This window comes from Aotus nancymaae, unplaced genomic scaffold, assembly GCF_030222135.1.
Source record: "Aotus nancymaae isolate 86718 unplaced genomic scaffold, 86718_ANA_hifiasm-v0.15.2.pri h1tg000033l, whole genome shotgun sequence".
Taxonomy (NCBI): Eukaryota; Metazoa; Chordata; class Mammalia; order Primates; family Aotidae; genus Aotus; species Aotus nancymaae.
This window is the reverse complement of record NW_026988447.1, coordinates 56,326,345-56,350,629: the sequence shown is the minus strand read 5'-3', so window position 1 is coordinate 56,350,629 and position 24,285 is coordinate 56,326,345. Positions and strand designations below refer to the sequence as shown.

The following is a 24,285-nucleotide window of genomic DNA, read 5'->3' as shown; positions in this document are numbered from 1 at the left end:
TAGTCTGAGAACTGGTATGTAAAGTGACACATGGTAGGTGGCTGCTATAAATTGTAGTTATTAGTATATCAGGAAAAGACATAATTTGACTTAAAAATCATATCATTTTTTCAGTATGAAGTAAAGGTATCAGAGGTTTTCATCTAAACATTCTACTGAGATTTCTTTTCCTAATTCATCTACCACATTGGCAGAAATAGCATTGCAAGCTTAACTTGGCCAAGTCTGCTTCATTCATCTGTCAACAAGATTCTAGGGTTCAAACCAAGTTGACAATTGTTAAAGGTGGACAGGACAGAGCAGGCTGCACAACAGCGTCGTATTTCACACCTCAGAGGGTTCTACACGACCAACAATAACATCATATGTCTGTCAGTCAAGCATAATTATAGGGCTTGATAGACTGATACAAATAAAACAGCCAGTTAAAAAAAGGTCCCCTGGCTCTTTTCTGGCTACAGTTACAGGACTTGCTTGATTCTGTGACCTGTGAATATTAGACTGACACTTCTTTTTGGGACAAAGAGACAGAGAGACTGCACCCACTATTGACTCTGAAAAAGATCAAAACTATGTGTAAAATTTGCTCCATTTAAAAACCCTGAAGTCATTTTGTAAATTTTGATCAAACTCTCTGCTTCCTATTAAAGTATAAACTTATTTTTAAGTTATCCAAAATAGAAGATACAATTTGACAATCACATAACACAATGGACTGACAAATCATTCTAGCAAATACAGTTGTGATATCTGAGCTAGATGCTCAAAGCATGTGCATAGAGTCCATTAGAACAGTATTCCTATATGTGTTACCTTTATGAGAAAGAAAATAGAAAAAAGTATCTGATGTTCACTTAAAAACAAATTCATACATTATCACAAAATTGGTCTGTTGCAGCCATTTTTAGCAGAGACTTCTCTGCTAGTTATATTTATATGTGTGTGTGTGTGTGTGTGTGTGTGTGTGTATAGATAAGGCTGAGTAATAAGCTGAAAGCTTCCTAGAGAGTAAATCAATGTATGGGATCTAATTCAAGTTGTATTTCAAGTTTAAATTATAAATGATCTCAATATGCAAGAGTACAAAAACTGACAAAAGAAAAACACAGTTATATATGCACATATAATTCTAGTGAAATATATCCAAGTTTTCCAAAATATTCTAAGTAAAGTTGTAAACTTATGGTTGCTAAAGTAAATTGTATCATTAACACCTTTTTTTTTTTTTGGTTTCTTTTAATTTTACAATGAGATCTGCCATTATCCCCTGGGCCTCTAGTTTCTTATTAGTTAGTTAGTTTGTTTTAATGAGTGCTCAAATGTCTTTTGCACTATTGGAGCATGCTTCACAATGAAGTGAAAGTGAATGACAGAAAAATACACATCAGGACACCAAGTTACATTTTCTAATCTCTCTGAACACATGAAGCCACACTATCATGGGAACTGAGGGCCAGAAGGGAGTTTGAGGAATTTACTTGATATAGGTTCTGTGCCAAGGACTGCTCACCAGAAGCAAGACTAACTTCTCAGACCAATCTGTGCTTTAAATTTAGATTACAGAATGGAGGCAGGGGCAACTGTGATTAAGATGACAATACATGTCTCGATAGCTTACTTGTGGAGATAGTTGAATAATGTTTTAAAAGATACAAAGTAGGACAATACATTTCTCTAAAAATAAAATTACAGAAACTGTCAGGTTAACTCAGGCAAAAGAAGTGAAAGGAAAAAATATGCAGTTGACCTTAAACAGGAAGGGCTTGAACCACATTGGTCCACTGGTACGCCAGTTCTCTTTCTCCTCTGCCTATAACAAGACCAGCCCCTTTTCATCCTTCTCCTCCTCAGACTATTCAATGTGAACACGGTGAGGATGAAGACTCTTGGGATGATCCACATCTACTTAATGAATAGTAAATGTATTTTCTCTTTATTGCGATTTTCTAAATAACATCTTTTCTCTAGCTTATTGTAAGAATACAGTATGTAATATATATAACATACAAACTACGTATTAATTAACCATTTATGTTATCAGTAAGGTTTTCTGTCAACATAGGTTATTGGTAGTAAAGTTTTTTGGGAGTCAAAAGTTATCTGTGGATTTCTCACTGAGCAGAGGGGTGGTGCCTCTCAACCCCACATTGTTCAAGGGTTAACTGTACCTAAAATTAAGGTGATGTAAAAATAGGAATAGTCCCTAGAAATTAAAATTGTCAGTAATTGGGTATTGCCTCTCAATAAACATATTGCTGGTAAATTTATCTAATTGTAATAATCCCATTGTTCATTAATATTTACTCAGATATAAAAAATGTACCAGAAATTTGTTATAAAGCCACCTACTCTAAAGCAAAATTTGATGGAAGGCAGATACCTTTTAGATATTATACATAGAGATTTAAAAATTGGAAGCTCAAGAGGATTTCATCATAATATATTTTATCCACAAGGAAGTCCATGACATTGGGTCTTAAGTACTATGGTAGGTCCTTGCTGTATAGTAAAGATAGCACAATCAATGTTTTCTTCTCTTTTGTACAATCAATTAATGGATTTTCATCTTGTCAAATATAAGTAACTTGAATTATCTTCTAGTCAGTATGAAAACTCATGATTATACTTTATTTCTTGGATTTGATGCTATTTGCCAAACATAACTTCTTTCAAATGTACTAAAGGTGGGACAGTATCAATACTTGTTTTATAGATTAGCCATTTTGCATTTTTGGCCATAATTTTATTATATGTGATTGTTTTTTGGTTTTTGGTTTTTTTGGGACAAAGTCTCATTCTGTCTCCCAGGTTGGAGTGCAGTGGCATGATCTCAGCTCACTGCAACCTCTGCCTCCCAGGTTCAAGTGATTCTCCTGCCTCAGCCTCCCTAGTAGCCAGGATTACAGGCACATACCACCACACCCAGCTAATTTTGTTTTTTATTTTTTGTATTTTTAGTAGAGGCAAAGTTTCACCAGGTTGACCAGGCTAGTCTTGAACTCCTGATGTCAAGTGATCCACCCGCCTCGGCCTCCCAAAGTGCTGGGATTAAAGATGTGAGCCACCGCCATGCCCAGCCAGTATATTTGATTGTTTTAATCAAGGAATATGATTTGACCCACGGCCTGCCAAACCCACGTAACAATGACCCATGTTATAGCACAACTATAATTCATAAGGAATGGAATAAAGTGGTAAACTAAGTCGATTTAAAATCAGACATATCTAATTGAATTTTAACTTTGCAAATCCTCTAGCTGTGCAACGTTTGGTAATGAACCTCTATGAGCCTCAGTTTCCTCACTGAACAATGGGAATGGTAACATCAGAGGGTTGGTGTGAGAACAAAATGAAATTATACATGTAAAGTACCTAGAATATTCCTTGCCTTACACTAGGGGCTTAATACTAATTCTCTCTTACTTATATATAATAAGAAAAGGAGGAACAATTGACATCTTTAGGTAGAGAATTTAGACCAACAGATGGCCTCAAGAAAGCGAGAGCTATATGGTCGCCTGAATTTTCCAGGAACCAAAGAGGAAGTACTAGAACCCTGAAGAATTCCTAAGGCAGAAATGAGATTTAACTGCCTCTTGGCATAGCTAATGTGGATTCCACAGAAAGAAGCCTTGAACACTCTACTCCAGCCATAACCTCAGGAGTTTCCTCTGGGTAGTAGCGGTTTGTTACTTACTTGACATGAAAAGGCTTAAGTATGAAGCCAGAAAGTAAAGACTCCTAGACCTAGGGCATGCCATCTGCCTAGCATTAAGCAAGAGCTGAAAAGCAAAGTCATTTCTAACATGATTAATGTTCCATCCTTGAACATGGCAGGAAGACTGCAAAAGATATTTGGAAGCCAATGCTTCCTCTGAATAAAGTAAACGAGTATACGCTAAGCCTCTCTCCCTGGACCATGCAGGCCTGTTAGATAAGTTGCCAACGTGAAGTCTGTGAACTCTGGAGCAAACTGGCTATCTGGGATGAGAAAATATCTCAAGGCCAGTGATCATTGCTACTGTAAATGCACAGTGCACTGTGTAAACACTGGGGTCAGACACAGATATCCAGGATATTACTCAAAAACACATCTAGCTCAGAGCTGACAAGATAATCTGTTCCTGTGAGTGTAAAGCAGACTGGAATGCTGGAGCTATGACCTACTCAAGGAAAGAAAAAAGAAAGTGAAACTCTCCAAGGGCTCCATCTCATTCTCTTCATGCAGGCAAAACTCCAACAGACTTCAAAGGGAGCGTTGCCTAAGGAGGGAGGACTGGTCCAGGCTCACTGGGGGTATCATTTCGGTGATCATGTTGCCATCTACATTTGGTAGACTGGCAAATGCAAATATTTCAGATACAAGTTTAAACAGATGAAAAAAGAACTGTGAAATAGCTTGGAGATTTGCTCACAAAAGAAACCTCAGAATTCCAGGAAAAGCATTTAAAATCAGAAGCTTCATAAGTTATCCAAAAATCCCATGAGAGTAATTGGTGTGTGATCATATCAAAAATAAATGTTTTTCATCATATGTTCTCACTCATAAGTGGGAGCTAAGCTATGAGGATCCCAAAGGCATAAGAATCACACAATGGACTTTGACAACTCAGAGGGAAAAGTGGGAAGTGGTGAGGGATAAAAGACTACAAATAGGGTGAAGTGTATACTGCTCAGGTGATGGGTGCACCAAATCTCACAAATCACTACTAAAGAACTTACTAATGTAACCAAATACCACCTGTTCCCCAATAACCTATGGAAATAAAAAAAAATTTGAAAAATTTTTTAATGGATATATATTGCATTCTAATGTATCACACGATCACAAAATTGTATACTTAAAGAATAATTTCCCAAACTTAAGTATACTCTTAAAAGGTCAGTAACATTTTTCTAATAGACATATAGGCTATATTTTGATGTTTTAACAAAGTTTTAACGTACGTGATCCTGATAAATGCAAACAAGCCAAAGTGCAGCAAACATACTTACAGGAGGACCTATGCAGGCAGGGTTGGGGGGCAGGTGGAGAGAGAAGAAGGAGGAGAGATGAGTTAGTGAATATGCAAAATATTAAAATCAAATAAAAGATTTGAGCATAATCATCAGCATGATATAACAGACATGGAAGTTTTAAAAAATTCATCGATTCTTAATCTTTTCCAGGCCATGGAGGCTTTGAGACCATTTCAGAAAAATATATAATTACACACAAAATTTTATGTAAAATTTCAAGTAATTTTTAGATTCCCTGAAGCCTGTCTATGAATTACTGAGACATTCATATACCTTAGTAAAGACTAATTTATAAGAGTTTAGATAAGTATGAATTATGAGAATATTTGGTAATTTATCATAGACCAGTTGTAGAGAATTGATATATAACTTCTTGAGTCTGGTAAAACAGCCATATGAAAAATGTACCTATTATTTGTCCTTAGAATTTTTTGTTCAACACTATTGTAAATACATAAAAGACTAGGTCCTCATGTTTATGTAAGTTTCTTTAAAACCATCAAAACAGGCAAAATCTAAGACAACTTTAAATATTTCACACACTATTATGCTCAATTAAAATACTAGTTTCAAGTAGCTAGGAAGCTGGAAATTGGCTTTTATTTTCTATGAAACTTTGTATAAGCTTAAATTTTTCACTTTTTCCCCATAATTCTCTTTCCTTTGACAATGATCAAAGATCATTTCTATGATTATCTGACTCCACTAATGTTTTATCATTTCTTTTTCCTCAAAACAAATTCATAAAGTTTCCTCTGTTAGAAAACTTGGTACTTTGTAAAGGGATACCTATACAAGTTTCCAATTATTTAGATTCAATCATATTTAAAGGTAGCTTTTGACAACACTCTTTAAAAATATTAAGCAACTACACTGCTCAAATTAATACATTTTCATAAACTCTTTTTACTTTTACATTTTTCTTAAAATGGAAGAGGAAATGAGACAAGAAAAAAAACCACACACATCAATCTCCTGTCAGCTCTTCTTGATAGGTTAATGTGTCTACTGTTTCAACACTTACTAATTGATTATTTTTAATATTGACAAATACTTAGAGAAAATACTTAAAAATAACAATTTACAGCATGCTAGAGTCAAACCTTAAATTACTTTATCTTGCATGGAAGATTTAATGGCCTGATAAGACTTTATGTGGTCATTTCCAAAGAAAAGAAAAACAGTTATAAGTAAACTCATTTACACAGATCACCTCCGTTTCAAAAGAAATTTTATTTGATTTTTCTGTTTTACATTGTGGATTTGTTTTACACATAGGGATTTGGCCTGAAAGCAAGAATGTCTTGAAGTAGGAATCAGGACAATTGGTTCTGTTTCAAGTTCTGCCTTGGCCAAATCACCTGACTGCTATGGGCTTCTATTTCCTCAACTACAAAATGAAAATTCTGGATTGATTACTAAGACTCCTGTCATCACTGAAATTCCATGATTGTACAAGAAGAATAAAACATTCCCAAATTTTGAAAAGAATACGAGCAAAAGCATGACAAAATTGTGCCAATTGGATAAAATAGTAATACAGCTTTCTAAGACATGTGCCCTAGTGTCCCAAGGCAGATGGTTTTGCAAAGGACCTGCATTTACCGACCACCTACATAGACAAAAACATGGGTGATGCTATCACACTATGTGCATCTGAGAAGTCCTCCATTGTATACACAAAGGACAGACTTAGCTTGACCCAGTAAATAAGCCCAAAATGGGTACCAATTGTTCCTAAGCTGCAATTAACAACACTTTGCAAACCTCTCCTTTTTATAGTTTGATAGAAATGAGAAGATTAAAAATAAAAAAAAACACTAGGTCTAGCAGAGAAGATTTAAATAAACACACACTCACAACCTCCAACAAGACAATATTATCATTAATTAGGAAGAACAGATGCCGGAACTTAACCAGAACATGAGTGACACAGAGCAGCTGAAAGAGAGACTTACCAGATTCTCCTCTTCGGCCTCTCTTACCTCGTTTCCCTGGAGGGCCTGAAATACAAAGGACAGTTTTTTGAGCGTGGTTAACTTTTTTCCTCATTCTAAAATGGCTAGTAAATACTTTCAATATATTTTCTTATATATTTTCTCATTGTCTTTAACAACTGACTTCAAGAAAGGGATCAGATATTTGTAAAGGCTGGTACTGTGTTTCAGCAAAACTCTTAAGCTTGATTTAATTATAAAGGCTACTCTAGACACATGATCATCTAGTGTTACTTAAGAACACTAATAATTCAGAAATTTTGTTCATCCTGCTTTGATATCATCAATAAATAAAGGGTTTGCTAAGAAAATTGGTAGTGTTGAGTTTTATGTTTCTTGGGAATATTTCTTTTCAGTATATAAAGTACAAATTAATAGTTTAAAAGTACTAAATCCAAATGATCTATAGTTTCTTTTCAATCAGGTTCATCATAATTTTCTGAAAATGTTTAGTTAGCAGTTAGTTAAATGTATATATTAGCAATGGAAAATAATCTTTACAAATATTTCTATTTCATTAAATGTGAATATATTGGAATTTCACTGATCAACAACCACCTGAATAAAATCACAACCTTTTTAATCAGGCAGTGTTTAGGTAATAATCGTAGGCTTGATTTTTCTACAAGGGCAAGTTCATTATTGTTATTCAATAAATAGCATTTATGATGATCCCATTTTAAAAGCAGAGAAAAAAACTTGTTTTCTTTTTTTTTTTAGTAAGTTACCAGTAAAGACCACCAAGCTAGTATGTATCAGACTTAGCACAAGATTCTAGACGTTCATGGCTTTCAAGCCATTATTCTCAATTATATAATTTCTGTCCTCATTTCCTTGGGCAGGAGTAGCCTTGCACTGAATTATGGTTTAGGCAAATAGAAGAGAATAATTAGCCCACAATGAGAATTGAGGTCTTATAATATTTGCCAGGAGAAGAAGGCCAAGGAAAATACAGAACTGCCTGATTTTAAAGAATGAGCTGCTAAGTAGGACTGATGACTTCCAAACTCTACAAAGTTCAAGACACAAGCAGCACAGGCCGTAGTATCCAGGCGACTTTCAATGTGATCCTGAGCTACCGGCTCCCACATGGAAACACTATCATGAGAAATAAAAACATCAGTGGGGCAGCTAGTTTCCTCCCAAATGCTTACACAGAATAAGTCTGACCATCTGTGTTTTGTAAGAGGTTAAAAAACAATTGAGCAATAAAACCAATAGAAAATATTAGGAAAAGTCTGAAATTTCTTTCTATATTCTAGAATAAAGGGATGTTTTCATCATATACAAGGTATCTTGGCCAGATTGGGGACAGTAGAAGAATCATATAAATTAGTAAATAAACCCAGAGAACCCTAAAAGTTATGAAAAATATAAAGTTATACACCTGTTCAAACGCACATACACATACACACACACACACACACACACACACATAATCTAATATATAAAACTTCCTTAAGACTAAGAATTATGTTTTTTCTAGTACAACAGCACCTAAACTAAGAACTATTTAGCAACCACTATACACTCGTAATGTCTTTGGTTCACATGGTAGGACCATTACAAGCCATTTGAATTTTCAAAAACTGAATATAGTAGTCCTATGATTGAACTTACATTTCAAGTGGCATGTAAAAATAATTCACCCTAACCATGTGGAAGGAGAAACTTAGGAATATTCAAAGATAAAGAGAAAACATTAGGAAATACCAGGGGGAAATTATAATGGAAAGTACTTTGACTGATTGTTGTCTTACCTACAACAAAGGTGCCAGAAAGGCCCAGCCCTGATTTTTACAACATGTCTTAGAAGACTCTAATTATTACTTATTTATTGGGAATTAGCTTACTTGCCATTTTCCCCCTGAAGAATGTGCTTTTCAAACAGATTTCATCAAATAAAAACAATAGATTGTACAAATGTTAAGAAATATAAATTTTGAAACTCTGTCTCAAAAAAAAAAAAGAAATACATAAATTTTTATTTAACAGAGAGAAGATTATGAAAAAATGATTAAGGAAGCACCCACATCTTTTGAAGAAATCAAAAAACAAAATATGAATATTTCTGAACATATGTGGATTAAACATTCACTTAGGTTTAAAGAAATGAATCAAATACTGTGGAAAATCCGCTTGTCATATTGAGAATTGAAGAACAAGATGCAAACAAACTGAAATGGCATTTGGCAAGACAGATACCTATTGAATATAGTAGGGTTTCACAAAGAATGTCGTAACATTTGACAGAGAAAATGAATTTAAACTAGGTTATGAGAAGATGGAATCTAAACTCTAATGAATTTACAAAGAAAATACTGGATTTAAGAAAAGGAGGTTATAATTATTGTCGGAATCAGAAGTCTGCAGGGAGCATTATACTGAACTTGGTGTACTAATAAATTATACAAAACTATCAGAAAGGCCTAGGTAAAGATCTTACTTACAAAGAATAATCTGATGTTTGAAGAAGTTTACTGTACAGATAAGATAATTTGATCTTGCTTCTGAACTTAAAGACAAAAAAAATAACAAAAATGAAATGGATGAGATGAATTTGGCAATCAACAGCTGGAAGAACAGAGTGAGAAAATAAATAATCAGAAAAGAGAAATCAGACAAAACTAATGTTAACAATGGACATAAGAGGTAGCGGCCATTCCCATTCCAAACTGAATGATGAATTGTCAGCCAGACATGAGCTGTATGAACACATACAGAAACTGGAACGTGGCTCTCATTCACTAAACTTGGCCAGATCTTTGCAACAGAAATTCTCAGTGAATTCTATCAGCAGAAAGACATGACTCTGCAAAAGAAACTGGTACAAGAATATGAATGGGAAGAGAAAAAAACAGAAGCTATCAACAACAGAAAACTTACAAGCAGAAAATTCATTCTATGAAGAATGAATTACAGAAAACAGAAAGAGATGACAAAACCAGATTGCTCTTCAGGATTAGAACATTCAGGACAATTGGTACTGTTCATGCTGCAGAAAGAGTTCTTGCTAACTTTCAAAAATAGATGCAAGCTGTTAGCCTGAGCTAGAATTAGTAAAAATTCAGCATCATGGAAATTCTTTAAAAACCAGTGACTATAAACCCAACTTCAGACAGACCCAGTTCATCAAATAACAAAGGAAAGCCTCCTAAACCACACCATTCTTTTGGCCCATGACTAATATCGTTTGAACGCACTATTCCTCACTAATGATGTACCCACTTGATAAGGCTCTTCTCTAAAGTTAGATATGTACCTAGAAGGAAATATATGCCAGACTACGGGCCCTCACGTGGTCGTGAGAGTGGGTGGTTACTGGAAGTAGCTGGAATACAATTCCCTGAATCATCAGATGAATTACCAAAACCTGTCAATTCTACCCCTATTAGTTGGATCTTTTCACTCTTCTCCACTCCTAAGAGTGTAATACTTCAAGGCTGAGTTTAAACGTAATCTTTCTGGGTATTCTGTGAAGATATTTTTTCACAGGGATTTTGTCTTTGAGAATATTTTTACCTTTTATAAACATTTACAATAAACACACAGGAAGCATTTAGAGAAGAGTCTCAGTATTCATCATTGGTTGAGTGTTTTGTTTTGACCTCTTGCTTTCTATTTCAACACAATTTCTGGCTGTGTCTGCTTTTGGAGAGCAGGTATCATGTGGATAAAAAGCAAAAGGAAGGTTCACGCCCTGGGTGATTGTGCTTAAGTGTGTTGTCATAAACACCTGAGAATAGGGAAAAGGTAGCTATCTCATTACAAGAATGGCTTAATGGTCACCACTGACACAGGTCATTAGTACTGAATGGAGGAGATAATTAACAAATATAAAGATACATACTAGGTGTTCAATAAATATTAGCTCCCTCTTTTGCTTTCTTTATATTTTCTTTTTACTTAGTCCACAGTGATTCTATTTGAGAATTTGATAAAAGTTGACTATGTATGTGAACAAGATTGCAAGAGATTAATATCACCTTATTCAGAGGCAATTTAATATACTAAAGAAGCATGGAACAGAGTTAAACCTGTGGATTTTTCACTACTGTGAATTGAGCTGACTTTCAACTAATCTCTTTGATTTTAATCTGCTATCTGATAAATAATATTCATTCTGCCCCATTTATATGGTTATTGTTAGGATGAAACCGTACTCTTACATTATACTATAAACAAGTGTTTCCTTCATTTTTCATTCATTTTAGAAGCTTAGAAACCATTTCCATGCTATATTACTGTCATATTCATCAATAAAAATAGTAAGATTTCTAAACATAGTAAGATTCCTAAAATAGTAGGATTCTGACACATCCTAATAAAAAGCTGAAATTTAGAAGCTTCATCCCCAGAGGCATAGGGAACTTGAAGTACATTAGAGAAAATATCATAAAATACCTCAAATGATAGAAAATATTTCAAAAAATACTCTTATTCAGAGTTTTGGAGGCAGAAAATGGAGCTGTTACAGCAAAGGAAAGGGCAGGAAACTGAACTTGTGGTCAGGGAGGGGCAGAGTGAGGATGAAGCGGTTTGCAGATGGAGCAGCCATCTTGACGGATGCATGCTGGGGTAGGGAAGTCTGGAAGAGATGCAAACCCAGGATGCTCCCCCACCCCAAACAATCCCTGAAGAGGTCACCAACAGCTGCAGCTGGCTCTTGGGAGGGAAGAACCTGTCTGGGCACAGAGGAGACAGCGGATCATCCTTTCTGAACCAACCTCCCCGATCCTCCAGCTATATTCAGAGACTAAACCAGGTTTACCTTCAGGTCCTCTGGATTAACTTTACAAACAGGCACAGATTAATTTCAACGCTCTCCCCAAAGTCCTACCACCTGTTTGCTTGCTTAATGCCTGGAATTCCTTCAAGATGGACCAAAGCCTTTCATTCCACAATTAGAAGTAAAAGGCTTAAATGGCAATGCCTGGTAGAAGTAGAACACTAACTAAAATTTATTCTCTCCATGCTCATAAAATATCTGCACTACAACAGGCCCAGGAGATCATATAAGCCAAAGGTTTTTATGCTCTGCTTGGAACCTGGACCATCAGAGCAGCTCCAGTTTGCCATACTGAATTACAACCATTTAAAGTAAAGCCTCCATGGCTAAAACAAGTTTATAAATGATTCGCATTTCTGCAAATGTAAAACTGAGGCCAATAGAGGTGAAACAACCTGCCCACAGTCCCACACAGCAGATTCCAGCTTCCTGATTCCAAACCAAGAGTTCTGTGGCTCGTCACGCTGCCTGTCAGTTTTGAATTCACATTCCACAGACTGAGAGGCTGGACACAAGCAGCCCGAACTTTGCAAAGTGCTTCATTTTATCAATGGCCCACCTTGTATTTTTCCAACATCGCTACTTAGACAGATGTACTTTTCATCCTTGTAACAGTCTTCCACTAGACTGTAAGCTCGTGAAGGAAGGAATTCTCTTGTTTATCCTCATATCTCCAGCAGCAGGCATGAGGCTGACCAACTTGAAAAACTTTAAAGGAGCACTGCCTGTGAGCTATTTGATGCACATCAACATTATTTCATACTATTAATAGCAAAAACTGCAATTACTTTTGCACCAACCTAATACATTTTCAGAAGAAAGGACTTTTTTTATTCAGGAGATTCATTTCCCAAGATTTTCTCAATCAGCATGTACTCCACTATACATAACACAGGGTTGTTTGTTTTAAATATTTCTTGTGTGTGTATTTTTGTTACAAATTTCCTCAAGTTTTAATCTCTGTGCAGTCAGTTTATAAAAGAAAGTTAATCATAATAAACAATAGGAAATAATTTAAGCTTATAATAGCCAAGTTCCATAACTCTCACTATGGAGTGTTATTCAGATATACAGTAATCATTTCAAAGATAATGAGTTCAATTGAAAATTTGGAAAAGTCTTTCTCCCTTATTTTTAACAATACAAAAGATGCACTAAGGGACTATTTTCTTACACATTATTAAACTAATAAATGTATTTAATAGTTTGCTAGTAAGATTTTCACTGTATTTTAGTTATAGACAACAGAAATGAAGTTGCCAAATTTTTATTTTTATAACCTAACCAGATAGTATCATAATTTTAATAAAGTTATAAATATTTATAATATACTGTTTCCCTAAAGTGAGTAATTAGATTTGTGAAATTAAATGAAAATACCAAATATTTATTTTTATGAACAGTCCTTTCATAAATATGCTTATTTGCAAGATTTTATGCCAAGGAATTTATAATTCTACATAAAATTATGAAATATAAAGAATATGTAGAAACTATATTCACTGAATGAAGAGAAAACACAATAAAGCCCATAGAACATACAAAAAGATTTAAAAAAATAACTCTTTTAAGTGGCTAATAAAATGTGGGTGCATTATCAGTATATATATTAGACCACCTAAAGCCAACTGAGAGGATATGTATGTGTGTACTGGTAAATCGTTCCATTATAAAGACACATGCACATGTATGTTCATTGCAGCACTGTTTACAATAGCAAAGACCTGGAACCAACCCAAATGCCCATCAATCATAGACTGGACAAAGAAAATGTGGCACATATACACCATGGAATACTATGCAGCAAAAAAAAAAAAACGATGAGTCCATGTCCTTTGTAGGGACATGGATGAATCTGGAAACCATCATTCTCAGCAAACTGACACAAGAACAGAAAATCAAACACCGCATGTTCTCACTCATAGGTGGGTGTTGAACAATGAGAACACATGGACACAGGGAGGCAAGCATCATACACTGGGGTCTGTTGTGGGGGACTAGGGGAGGGACAGCAGGCGGTCGGGAGTTGGAGAGGGATAACATGGGGAGAAATGCCAGATATAGGTGACGGGGGATGGAGGCAGCAAACCACATTGCTGTGTATGTACCTATGCAACTATCCTGCATGATCTGCACAGGTACCCCAGAACCTAAAGTGCAATAAAATATATATATAATGAATTAAAATAAAATAAAATAAATGTAAAATGTAATATTTCTTGGTGTAGCAGTCAGTGCTTTAGAAGAAAACGGGCTAGTTATTCCAGAATATAATTCTCATTAGGAGAATTTTTTGTTTGACACAGTCTTACTCTGTCACCGAGGCTGGAGTGCAGTGCACAGCTCACTGTAACCTCAAACTCCTGGGCTCAAGCAATCCTCCTATCTCAGCCTCCCTAACAGGTTGGACTACAGGCTTACCACCATGGCCAGCTAAGTTTTTTATTTTTTGTAGAGACAAGATTTCACTATATTGCAGAGGCTGGTCTCAAATTCTTGGCCTCAAGCAATCCTCCTGCCTCGGACTCCCAAAGAGTTAGAATTAAAGGTGTGGGCCGTTGTGCCTGGCCCAAGACAGTTATTAAGTGGCAAGGTATGCCCTTCTGGCAAAGCATGTTACCTTTCTCATGAAATACACTGACAGCAGGACTCTTATTTCTTTCTATATATTTTTTTCAATTTTATTTATTTGTTTATTGGGAAAGAATCTTACTCTGTCACCCAGGTTGGAGTACAGTGGTGTGATCTCGGCTCACTGCAACCTCTACCTCCTGTTCAAGGGATTCTCTTGCTTCAGCCTCTGAGTGGCTAAGACTACAGATGCACACCACCAGACCTAGCTAATTTTTTTTCTGTGTGTGTATTTTTAGTAGAGACGGGTTTTTGCCATGTTGGCCAGGCTGGTCTCGAACTCCTGACTTCAGGTGATCTGCCTGCCTTGGCCTCCCAAAGTGCTGGGATTACAGGCATGAGCCACTGCACCTGGCCTCAATTTGAAATAAAGTGAAAATTTTAACAATTGCCATTAACGTGTTATAAGTGAATACAAACGAATTACATCAGAATTGTGGTAAATCTAGTTCACAAACATTATGTGATAATTAGAGTTATTTTTAAATTGGTTGAGTTTCTACACTGGTGGAGAGAGCCCAATAGACCAAAATTACCTTCTAAAACTTCTTCCCAGTTACACAATGTAAGTTTAGTTCTTTCTGGTCCCAGGTTTAAATGAAGCATGTCAAGTTTAATTGAGAATTGGTTTATATTTATTAATTTTATAAGTAGGAAAAACTAATCACATTTATGAGATAATAGGAGACTCTCACAAGCACATACTAGAAAATACTGCTGCACTTAAACAATAAAAGAAACAGATTTCCAAACTGAATGCAATGTTTTCTCGGCTTTCTATAGATGCTTTGTTTCCAGAAATGGAATTCCAGCAAATGAGGGGTTATCTTTGTTACTGTTTTTAATATTTAGATAATAAAATACTAGAATATTCAATAGAAACTGTTCAGGACTACAAATAGCCTGATGTTGCAGTTCATTGAGTTTAATGAACTCTGATGTGGCACAGTTGTTATTTCTATCATTCTTTTCCCACACATAAAGTGTTTCATTATTATGGTACCAGAATGTTTTACCCCATGATCCTACAGGGGATTTATCATGACAGCTTTTTTTTTTAATTTCTGCTTTTGGGAAAGTGGGCTGCAAGATGTCAGAGAGTAGGGGTTGAGAAACAGGAAAGATATGATTCTTTGTGAGATTACATGCTATGTAACAAGAGTGGCTATTATCTATACAGTGTAATATATTACCATGAAAAACAGTTTCCAAGCTTGCAGAAAAATATTTTAAATTAGCTTTGTGGATTACATGTTTCTAATGGAATTGTGAGTGTTAGACACCTCTTTTAAAAATAAACAAAAACGTTAAACTAACAGAAAAAATAAAATCAACAGTTGAATGTAGTTTTTCAAATAATAAAACTATTAACTTTTATGAGATTGAAGTAATATTCATGAAAAATTTTAAATGGGCTAATAGAAACTAGGATTTGTTTTCATGAATGGCTTTGTGATACCACAAGTTTTTGCCAAATTGCCAATGGATGAATTAAACAGAGCAGCACCACACACACCATTACACATATGTAAATGGCCCAGATAATTAAAGCAGATGCTAAATTAATCATTTAGCATGATGCCAAAATTTCTACCCAGTAGTAAAAATAATTATAGAATAATAATAACAGAACTGGGTGAACATTGAAAATGAGTGATGGAAAATGAATAAACAGAAACACAGGAAAAAGCCATTTGAGTAAGCGTAGGAGGAGTTGAGAGAGAGGGTAACACGGAATTTTGGGCCCAGTGAAATAAGCATGAAAGCACAAGCATACTAAAACAATTAGTGTAGGAATGACAGAGTCAGAGCTGTCTCTGTGGAAGCCAGAGAACCTAGTGAGACCCTGTATCATGTGGGGGAAAAGTAAAAAATACTAAAAAATAATGCAAGGGATAACGATGATGGCTAATATTTATGAGTGTCATCACCCAGCTTGCACTGAGCTAAGCACTATACATGCATGGTCCCCCTTATTTTTACTAGTTGTGTGATCTCAATACAATTTTGGAAAGTGATGACATAGAGAGGTTAAAAGATTTGCTGAATAGCACATAGCTAGTAAATGGTGGGTTAGGGATACATATCCAGACAGCCTGACTCTTGGATTACAAATGCTGAAACTAACAACTTGGTCCCGTATTAAACACACCATAGATCACTGTATTTTCTGATACAAAAACATACAACTGCCCCAAGGAAAATAGGAGATTTTAGTCAACTTAGAAAAAATAGGTTCGTGAGTATTTTTGAAGACCTTTATTTAAAAATCTTTGTTTATAGACTTATTTTTAGCTTTTCATTTTAAAGGAAAAGTAATCATGAGAAATCATTGGTCAACAGGTAATAAACTTCTATTTCACAAAGTTAAAAAGACACTGTTCTCTCTTCATACACTGAGAACACTCATGGCTAGCCTAAGGGGATGTGATTAACACATGAATATGTGTTAATATGTGTAAGCTCAGTTAACATGCCCTTATACATGTTATTATACAGCAGTTTTTAAACCCAGTCTGTTATATATAAATATTTAAAGTGATAGAAGAAAAATCTTGATCTTTTAGAAAGGAGAGCTATTACCTATCTTATTCACTATTGTATTCTCAGTACCTGGCACATAATTAAATGTTAGTTAAATGGATGACCTGTTTTTTTAAAGCTGAAATAACAATAAAACTTTTGTAGCATTTCTGCCAGTTAAAAATAAAAACAAAAAATGGCAGAGCACAACTTTTGAAATCAGCCATAAGGACCTATGCTTGAACCTGTCTCTTCAACAATTTAGCTATATGACTTTGAACAAATTAACCTCTTAGAACCCATGTCTTCATCTAAAAAATGTAGATAATATCTATCTCAGACTTGTTCTGAGTGTCAAGTGAGAGATTTTACTTCTGAGGTACTGAGCACATAGCAGCTGTGGAGACATAGCCTCTGTACTGCAAGGCACAGTGCCCATAAGGGCAAGTGCTACCTGGAAGATATCTAGGTTAGGGGACTTGACTTTGATGAATTAGATAATTCAGGTGGGCAGGGGAAGAGCAACCTCTAATCCTTTTCTGCCTACAATCTAACCCTCACAAGGTTCCCAAAGTGACCTGTCTCTTCTTACAATCTTTCTGTGGCTCCCTTGACCCCCACATCATTGCTCCCTTGCATGTCAGACCCTATCAGTATCACATAGCATAATGATAACGGACATGGACTCTGGCAGATGAAGTAAATCATAGCATCTATTTCATTTTTGTGAACATGTTAGTAGTTGGTCCATTTACATACATGCCTGGCACAGAGTAAACATTCTTTAGATGTCACCAATTGTAATGATTTTTCGCATCTCCGAATGCTTCTCATTTGTCTAGGAAGTCCTTTGCAGATGGTACCTTCCACACATTGGGTGCTCAGTAACAACTCAGATTCAATTTTCTAAAACAAATAAATAAATTACCTTCTTAGGGAAATGATTTCATGGCTTTCAGGACTTGGGCTATCCTGACACAATTTTTTCATTCACCCAAGCTTAAAATATCAAAGTAATTTTTTAGTCCTTCCCTCACGTTCTTGGGAAATTCAGTGTTTCATCAATATTTTTTCTTGAAACAACTCTTGCCTATCCTTTTCTTTTCATTCCCAATGCTAATGCTTTGGTTTGGGGCCACACTATTAAACTCTAAATGTTTACTGGTCTCTCTCAAATCCATCTGCATAAACTACTAGGGTAATCATTTTAACCTGTTTTCATCATGCAATTCTACAGATCAATAAGCTTTCATACTACATAAGGGAGTAAGTACTTACACATTGGTCCAACACACAAGGTTTTCTCCTGCTGAACAAATCCAACCCCAAGTCTCCATACTCCCTAAAAGACTCTCTCTTGCCTAATCCTTGGTCTTTCATCAATACTGTGCTCTCCTTACTTAAATCTAATTTCCAGAAGACATAATAGAGGAGTGACAATCTTTTCTCCTTTGCCATGTATTTGGCCCATTTTTCTCCTCTATTATTTTTTCTAACATACCCATGAATTGATTCTTGTTGTGATATAAATTCTGCCTCCTTCACTATCACTACCAGGTTAATACAGTTCAATTTTAATAGAGTTAAGTAAAAGTACAAAATTTTTTAAACTTTACTCTCAGTTTCCTAAATAGGAATATATTTCATACTTCCAACTATAATTTAAGAAGAAGCTGCTATTTTGCACCCCCACCCTGCTTTTGTTTTTTGAGACAGAGTGCCGCTCTATCACCAGGCTGGAGTGCAGTGGCACAATCTCAGCTCCCTGCAACCTTTGCCTCCCAGGTTGAAGCGATTCTCCTGCCTCAGCCTCCCAAGTAGCTGGGACTACAGGCATGTGTCACCACACCCGGCTAATTTTTGTATTTTTAATAGAGATGGTGTTTCACTACGTTGGCCAGGATGATCTCAATCTCTTGACTTGTGATCTGCCCACCCTGACTTCCTAAAGTGCTGGGATTACAAGTGTGAGCTACCACACCTGGCCTATTTTGGCTATTTAAGGAATTAATTTGCTCAATGCTATGATGTATTTGGAAAGGTCATGCATATGAAAAGTGCTCTACAAAATGCTAAATTATCTTGCTAAACTAACTGAGGACACAATGTGGTGTAGGTTAGGATTATGGTTGGCTTCCCATAGAAAATGCTAACATAGGAGATGATCCAAGATGGCCAAATAGGAATAGCTCTGGAGTCCAGTTCCCAGAGAGAATGCAGAGGGTGAGGGATCATCACATTTTCAAAAGAGTTCTCACTGCCCACAGACCAGGAGGTTCCCAGGCGGAAAAGTGCCACTAGTCTCCAGCACAGCTGTTTCAGCCGGCGCAGCGGGTCTCCGCAGAAAAACTCACACAAATCTGGGCAGACATTTCAACTGGTGCCTGGAATGCCTGGGAGACAGAGTTGCCCATTCAACTGAAAAAAAGTGGGCTGAAACAGGGAGCCAGGTGATCTGGCTCAGTAGGTCCCACCCCCACAAAGACCAGCAACCTGAAATGCTCTGAATTGAGTTTCACAGCAAGGACAGCTGGACCTGGGATGGTCCAGCTCTGTTGGGGTAAGGGTATCCACCATTACCAAGACAGTCCACCATGATCGAAGCAGTCTGCCATTACTGAGGCAGACCACCATTACCGAAGCAGTCCACCATTACCAAGGCAGTCCATCATTACAGAGACAGTCTGCCATTACTGAGGCAGACTGCCATTACCAAGGCAGTTCTAACTATACCTCTATAAACAAAACTGCAAGGAAGTTCACACAGCAGCTGGGCAGAGCCCACAGTAGCTCAGCAACGCCTCTGCTGGCAGACTGTGACTAGGCTACCTCCTTGCTGGGCAGGGCATCTCTGAAAAAGGGCAGCAGCACATCAGGAACTTATAAATAAAACCCCACCTTCCCAGGACAGAGCACCTGGGAAAAAAAGGTGGTTATGAGTTTTGCTGCAGCAGACTTAAATGTACCTGCCCAGCAGCTCTGAACAGAACAACGGAGCTCACAGCTCAACATTTGAGCTCCTATAAGGGACAGACTGTCTGCTCAAGCAGCTACCCGACCCCCATATATCCAAAGACACACCTCATAACGGAGAGCTCAGACTAACATCTGGCGGGTATCCTTCTGGGACAAAGATAACAGAAGAAGAAACCAGCAGCAAGCCTTACAGTTCTGCAGCCACCACAGGTGATCCCCAGACAAGCAGGGACTGGAGCTGACCTCCAGCAGTCCTACAGCAGAAGGGCCTGACTTTTAGAAGGAAACTAAAAAACAGAAAGAAATAACTTCATCATCAACAAAAAGGACATCCACTCAGAGACCCCATCCAAAAGTTACCAACTACAAAGACCACAGGTAGATAAAACCACTAAGATGGGAAGAAACCAGCGCAAAATGGATGAAAACACCAAAAACCAGAACACTTCTCCTCCTCCAAGGGATCACAACTCCTCACCAGCAAGGGAACAAAGCTGGATGGAGAATGAGTCTGATGAATTCACAGAAACAGGCTTCAGAAAATGGGTAATAACAAACTTCTCTGAGTTAAAAGAACACATTCTAACCCAACGCAAAGAAACTAAGAACCTTGAAAAAAGGTTTGATGAAATGTTAACGAGAATAAACAGCTTAGAGAAGAATATAAATGACCTGATGGAGCTGAAAAACACAGCATGAGAACTTCGCAAAGCATACACAAGTTTCAATAGCCAAATCAACCAAGCGGGAGAAAGGATATCAGAGATTGAAGATCAACTCAATGAAATAAAATGAGACAGCAAGATCATAGAAAAAAGAGTGAAAAGAAATGAACAAAGCCTCCAAGAAATATGGGCTTATGTGAAAAGACCTAATCTACGTATGATAGATGTACCTGAATGTGACAGAGAGAATGAATCCAGCTGGAAAACACTCTTCAGGATATTATCCAGGAGAATTTCCCCAACCTAACAAGGCAGGCCACCATTCAACTCCAGGAAGTACAAACAACACCACAAAGATATTCCTCAAGAAGAGCAACCCAAGGCACATAATTGTCAGATTCACCAGGGTTGAAATGAAGGAAAAAATGCTAAGGACAGCCATAGAGAAAGGTCGGGTTACCCACAAAGGGAAGCCCATGAGACTCACAGTGGCTATCTTAACAGAAACGCTACAAGCCAGAAGAGAGTGGGGGCCAATATTCAACATCCTTAAAGAAAAGAAAAGAACTTTCAGCTTAGCATTTCATATCCAGCCAAACTAACCTTCATAAGCGAAGGAGAAAGAAAATCCTTTATGAAGAAGCAATTGCTCAGAGATTTCATCACCACCAGGCCTGCCTTACAAGAGCTCCTAAAAGAAGCAATAAACATAGAAAGGAACAACCAGTACTAGCCACTCCAAAAATGTACCAAATGGTAAAGACCATCAACACAATGAAGAAACTGCGTCAACTAATGGGCAAAACAACCAACTAGCATCAAAATGGCAGGATCAAATTAACACAAAACAATACTAAACTTAAATGTAAATGGCCTAAATGCCCCAATCAAAAGACACAGACTGGCAAATTGGATAAAAAGTCAAAACCCATCAGTGTGCTATATCCAGGAAACACATCTCACATGCAAGGATACATATAGGCTCAAAATAAAGGGATGGAAGAAAATTTACCAAGCAAATGGAGAGCAAAAAAAAGTAGGAGTTGCAATCCTAGTCTCTGATAAAATAGACTTCAAACCAACAAAGATCAAAAGAGACAAAGAAGGGCATTACATAACAGTAAAAGGATCAATGCAACAAGAAGAGCTAATGATCCTAAATACATATGCACCCAGTACAGGAGCACCCAGATACATAAAGCAAGTTCTTAATGACCTACAAAGAGATTTAGACTCCCACACAATAATATTGGGAGACTTTAACACCCCACTGTCAATATTAGACAGATTAGTGAGACACAAAATTAACAAGGATATCCAGGACTTGAACTCAGATCTGGACCAAGGAGACCTAATAGACATTTACAGAACTCTCCACCCCAAATCCATAGAATATACATTCTTCGCAGCACCACATCATACCTACTCTAAAATTGACCACATAATTGGAAGTAAATCACTCCTCAGCAAATGCAAAAGAACGGAAATCAGAATGGTCAGTCTCTCGGACCATAGAGCAATCAAATTAGAACTCAGGATTAAGAAACTAACTCACAACAACACAGCTTCATGGAAATTGAACAACCGGCTCTTGAATGTTGACTGGATAAACAATGAAATGAAGGCAGAAATAAAGATGTTCTTCAAAACCAACAAGAACGATGACACAATGTACCAGAATCTCTGGCACACATTTAAAGCAGTGTCTAGAGGGAAATTTATAGCAATAAATGCACACGTGAGAAGCAAGGAAAGATCCAAAATCAACATTCTATCATCCAAATTGAAAGAGCTAGAGGAGCAAGATCAAAAAAACTCAAAACCTAGCAGAAGACAAGTAATAACTAAGATCAGAGCAGAACTGAAGGAGATAGAGATACAAACACCCTTCAAAAAATCAATAAATCCAGGAGCTGGTTTTCTGAAAAGATGAACAAAATAGACAGACTGCTAGCCAGACTAATAAAAAAGAAAAGAGAGAAGAATCAAATAGATGCAATAAAAAATGATAAAGGGGATATCACCACCGATTCCACAGAAATACAAACTGCCATCAGAGATTACTACAAACAACTCTATGCACATAAACCAGTAAACCTGGAAGAAATGGATAAATTCCTGGACACTTGCATCCTCCCAAGCCTAAACCAGGAAGAAGATGAAACCCTGAATAGACCAATAAAAGGGCTGAAGTTGAGGCAGCAATTAATAACCTGCCAACCAACAAAAGCCTAGGTCCAGATGGGTTCACAGCCAAAATACACATACAAAGAGGAGCTGGTACCAATCCTTCTGAAACTATTCCAAACAATCCAAAAAGAGGGAATCCTTCCCAAATCATTTTATGAGACCAACATCATCCTGATACCAAAACCCGGCAGAGACTCAACAAGAAAAGAAAACTACAGGCCAATATCCATGATGAACATAGATGCAAAAATCTTCAATAAAATACTGGCAAGCCGATTGCAACAGCACATCAAAAAGCTTATCCATCAAGATCAAGTAGGCTTCATCCCAGGGATGCAAGGCTGGTTCAACATACACAAGTCTATAAACATAATCCACCACATAAACAGAACCAAAGACAAAAACCACATGATTGTCTCAATAGATGCAGAGAAGGCCTTTGACAAAATTCAACAGCCCTTTATGCTAAAAACTCTCAATAAACTAGGTATTGATGGAACATATCTCAAAATAATAAAAGCTATTTATGACAAACCCACAGCCAATATCATGCTGAATGGGCAAAAACTGGAAGCATTCCCTTTGAAATCTGGCACTAGACAAGGATGCTCTCTCTCGCCACTCCTATTCAATATAGTATTAGAAGTTCTCACCAGAGCAATCAGGCAAGAAAAAGAGAGAAAGGGTATTCAGTTCGGAAAGGAGGAAGCCAAATTGTCTCTATTTGCAGACAACATGATTGTATATTTAGAAGACCCCATAGTCTCTGCCCAAAATCTCCTGAAACTGATAAGCAACTTCAGCAAAGTCTCAGGATACAAAATCAATGTGCAGAAATCACAAGCATTCCTATACACCAATAACGGACTTAAAGAGAGCCAAATCAAGAATGAACTGCCACTCACAATTGCTACAAAGAGAATAATATACCTAGGAATACAATTAACAAAGGATGGAAAGGACCTCTTCAAGAAGAACTACAAACCATTGCTCAAGGAAATAAGAGAGGACACAAACAGATGGAGAAACATTCCATGTTCATGGTTAGGAAGAATCAATATCATGAAAATGACCACACTGCCTAAAGTAATTTATAGATTCAACACTATCCTCATCAAGCTACCAATGACCCTCTTCACAGAACTGGAAAAAAAACACCTTAAACTTCATATGGAACCAAAAGAGAGCCCGCAGAGCCAAGTCAATTCTTAGCAAAAACAACAAAGCTGGAGGCATCATCCTACCTGACTTCAAACTATACTATAAGGCTACAGTAATCAAAACAGCATGGTACTGGGACCAAAACAGAAATATAGACCAATGGAACAGAACAGAGGCCTCAGAGGCAACACCACACATCTACTACCATCTGATCTTTGACAAACCTCACAAAAACAAGCAGTGGGGAAAGGATTCCCCGTTTAATAAATGGTATTGGGAAAACTGGCTAGCCATGCGCAGAAAGCAGAAACTGGACCCCTTCCTGACACCTTAC

The 24,285-nt window shown here is 36.8% G+C and overlaps 1 protein-coding gene across 1 annotated transcript in view; it reads right to left on the bottom strand.

The window, feature by feature from the left end:
* The window catches only part of COL25A1 (collagen type XXV alpha 1 chain), a 510,463-nt gene that overhangs the window by 232,783 nt on the left and 253,395 nt on the right, over positions 1 to 24,285 (bottom strand). Inside the window, exon 3 of the mRNA XM_064384022.1 lies at positions 6,974 to 7,022. Coding sequence (XP_064240092.1) covers positions 6,974 to 7,022 — 49 coding nt within the window. The remainder of the gene's footprint in view (positions 1 to 6,973; positions 7,023 to 24,285) is intronic.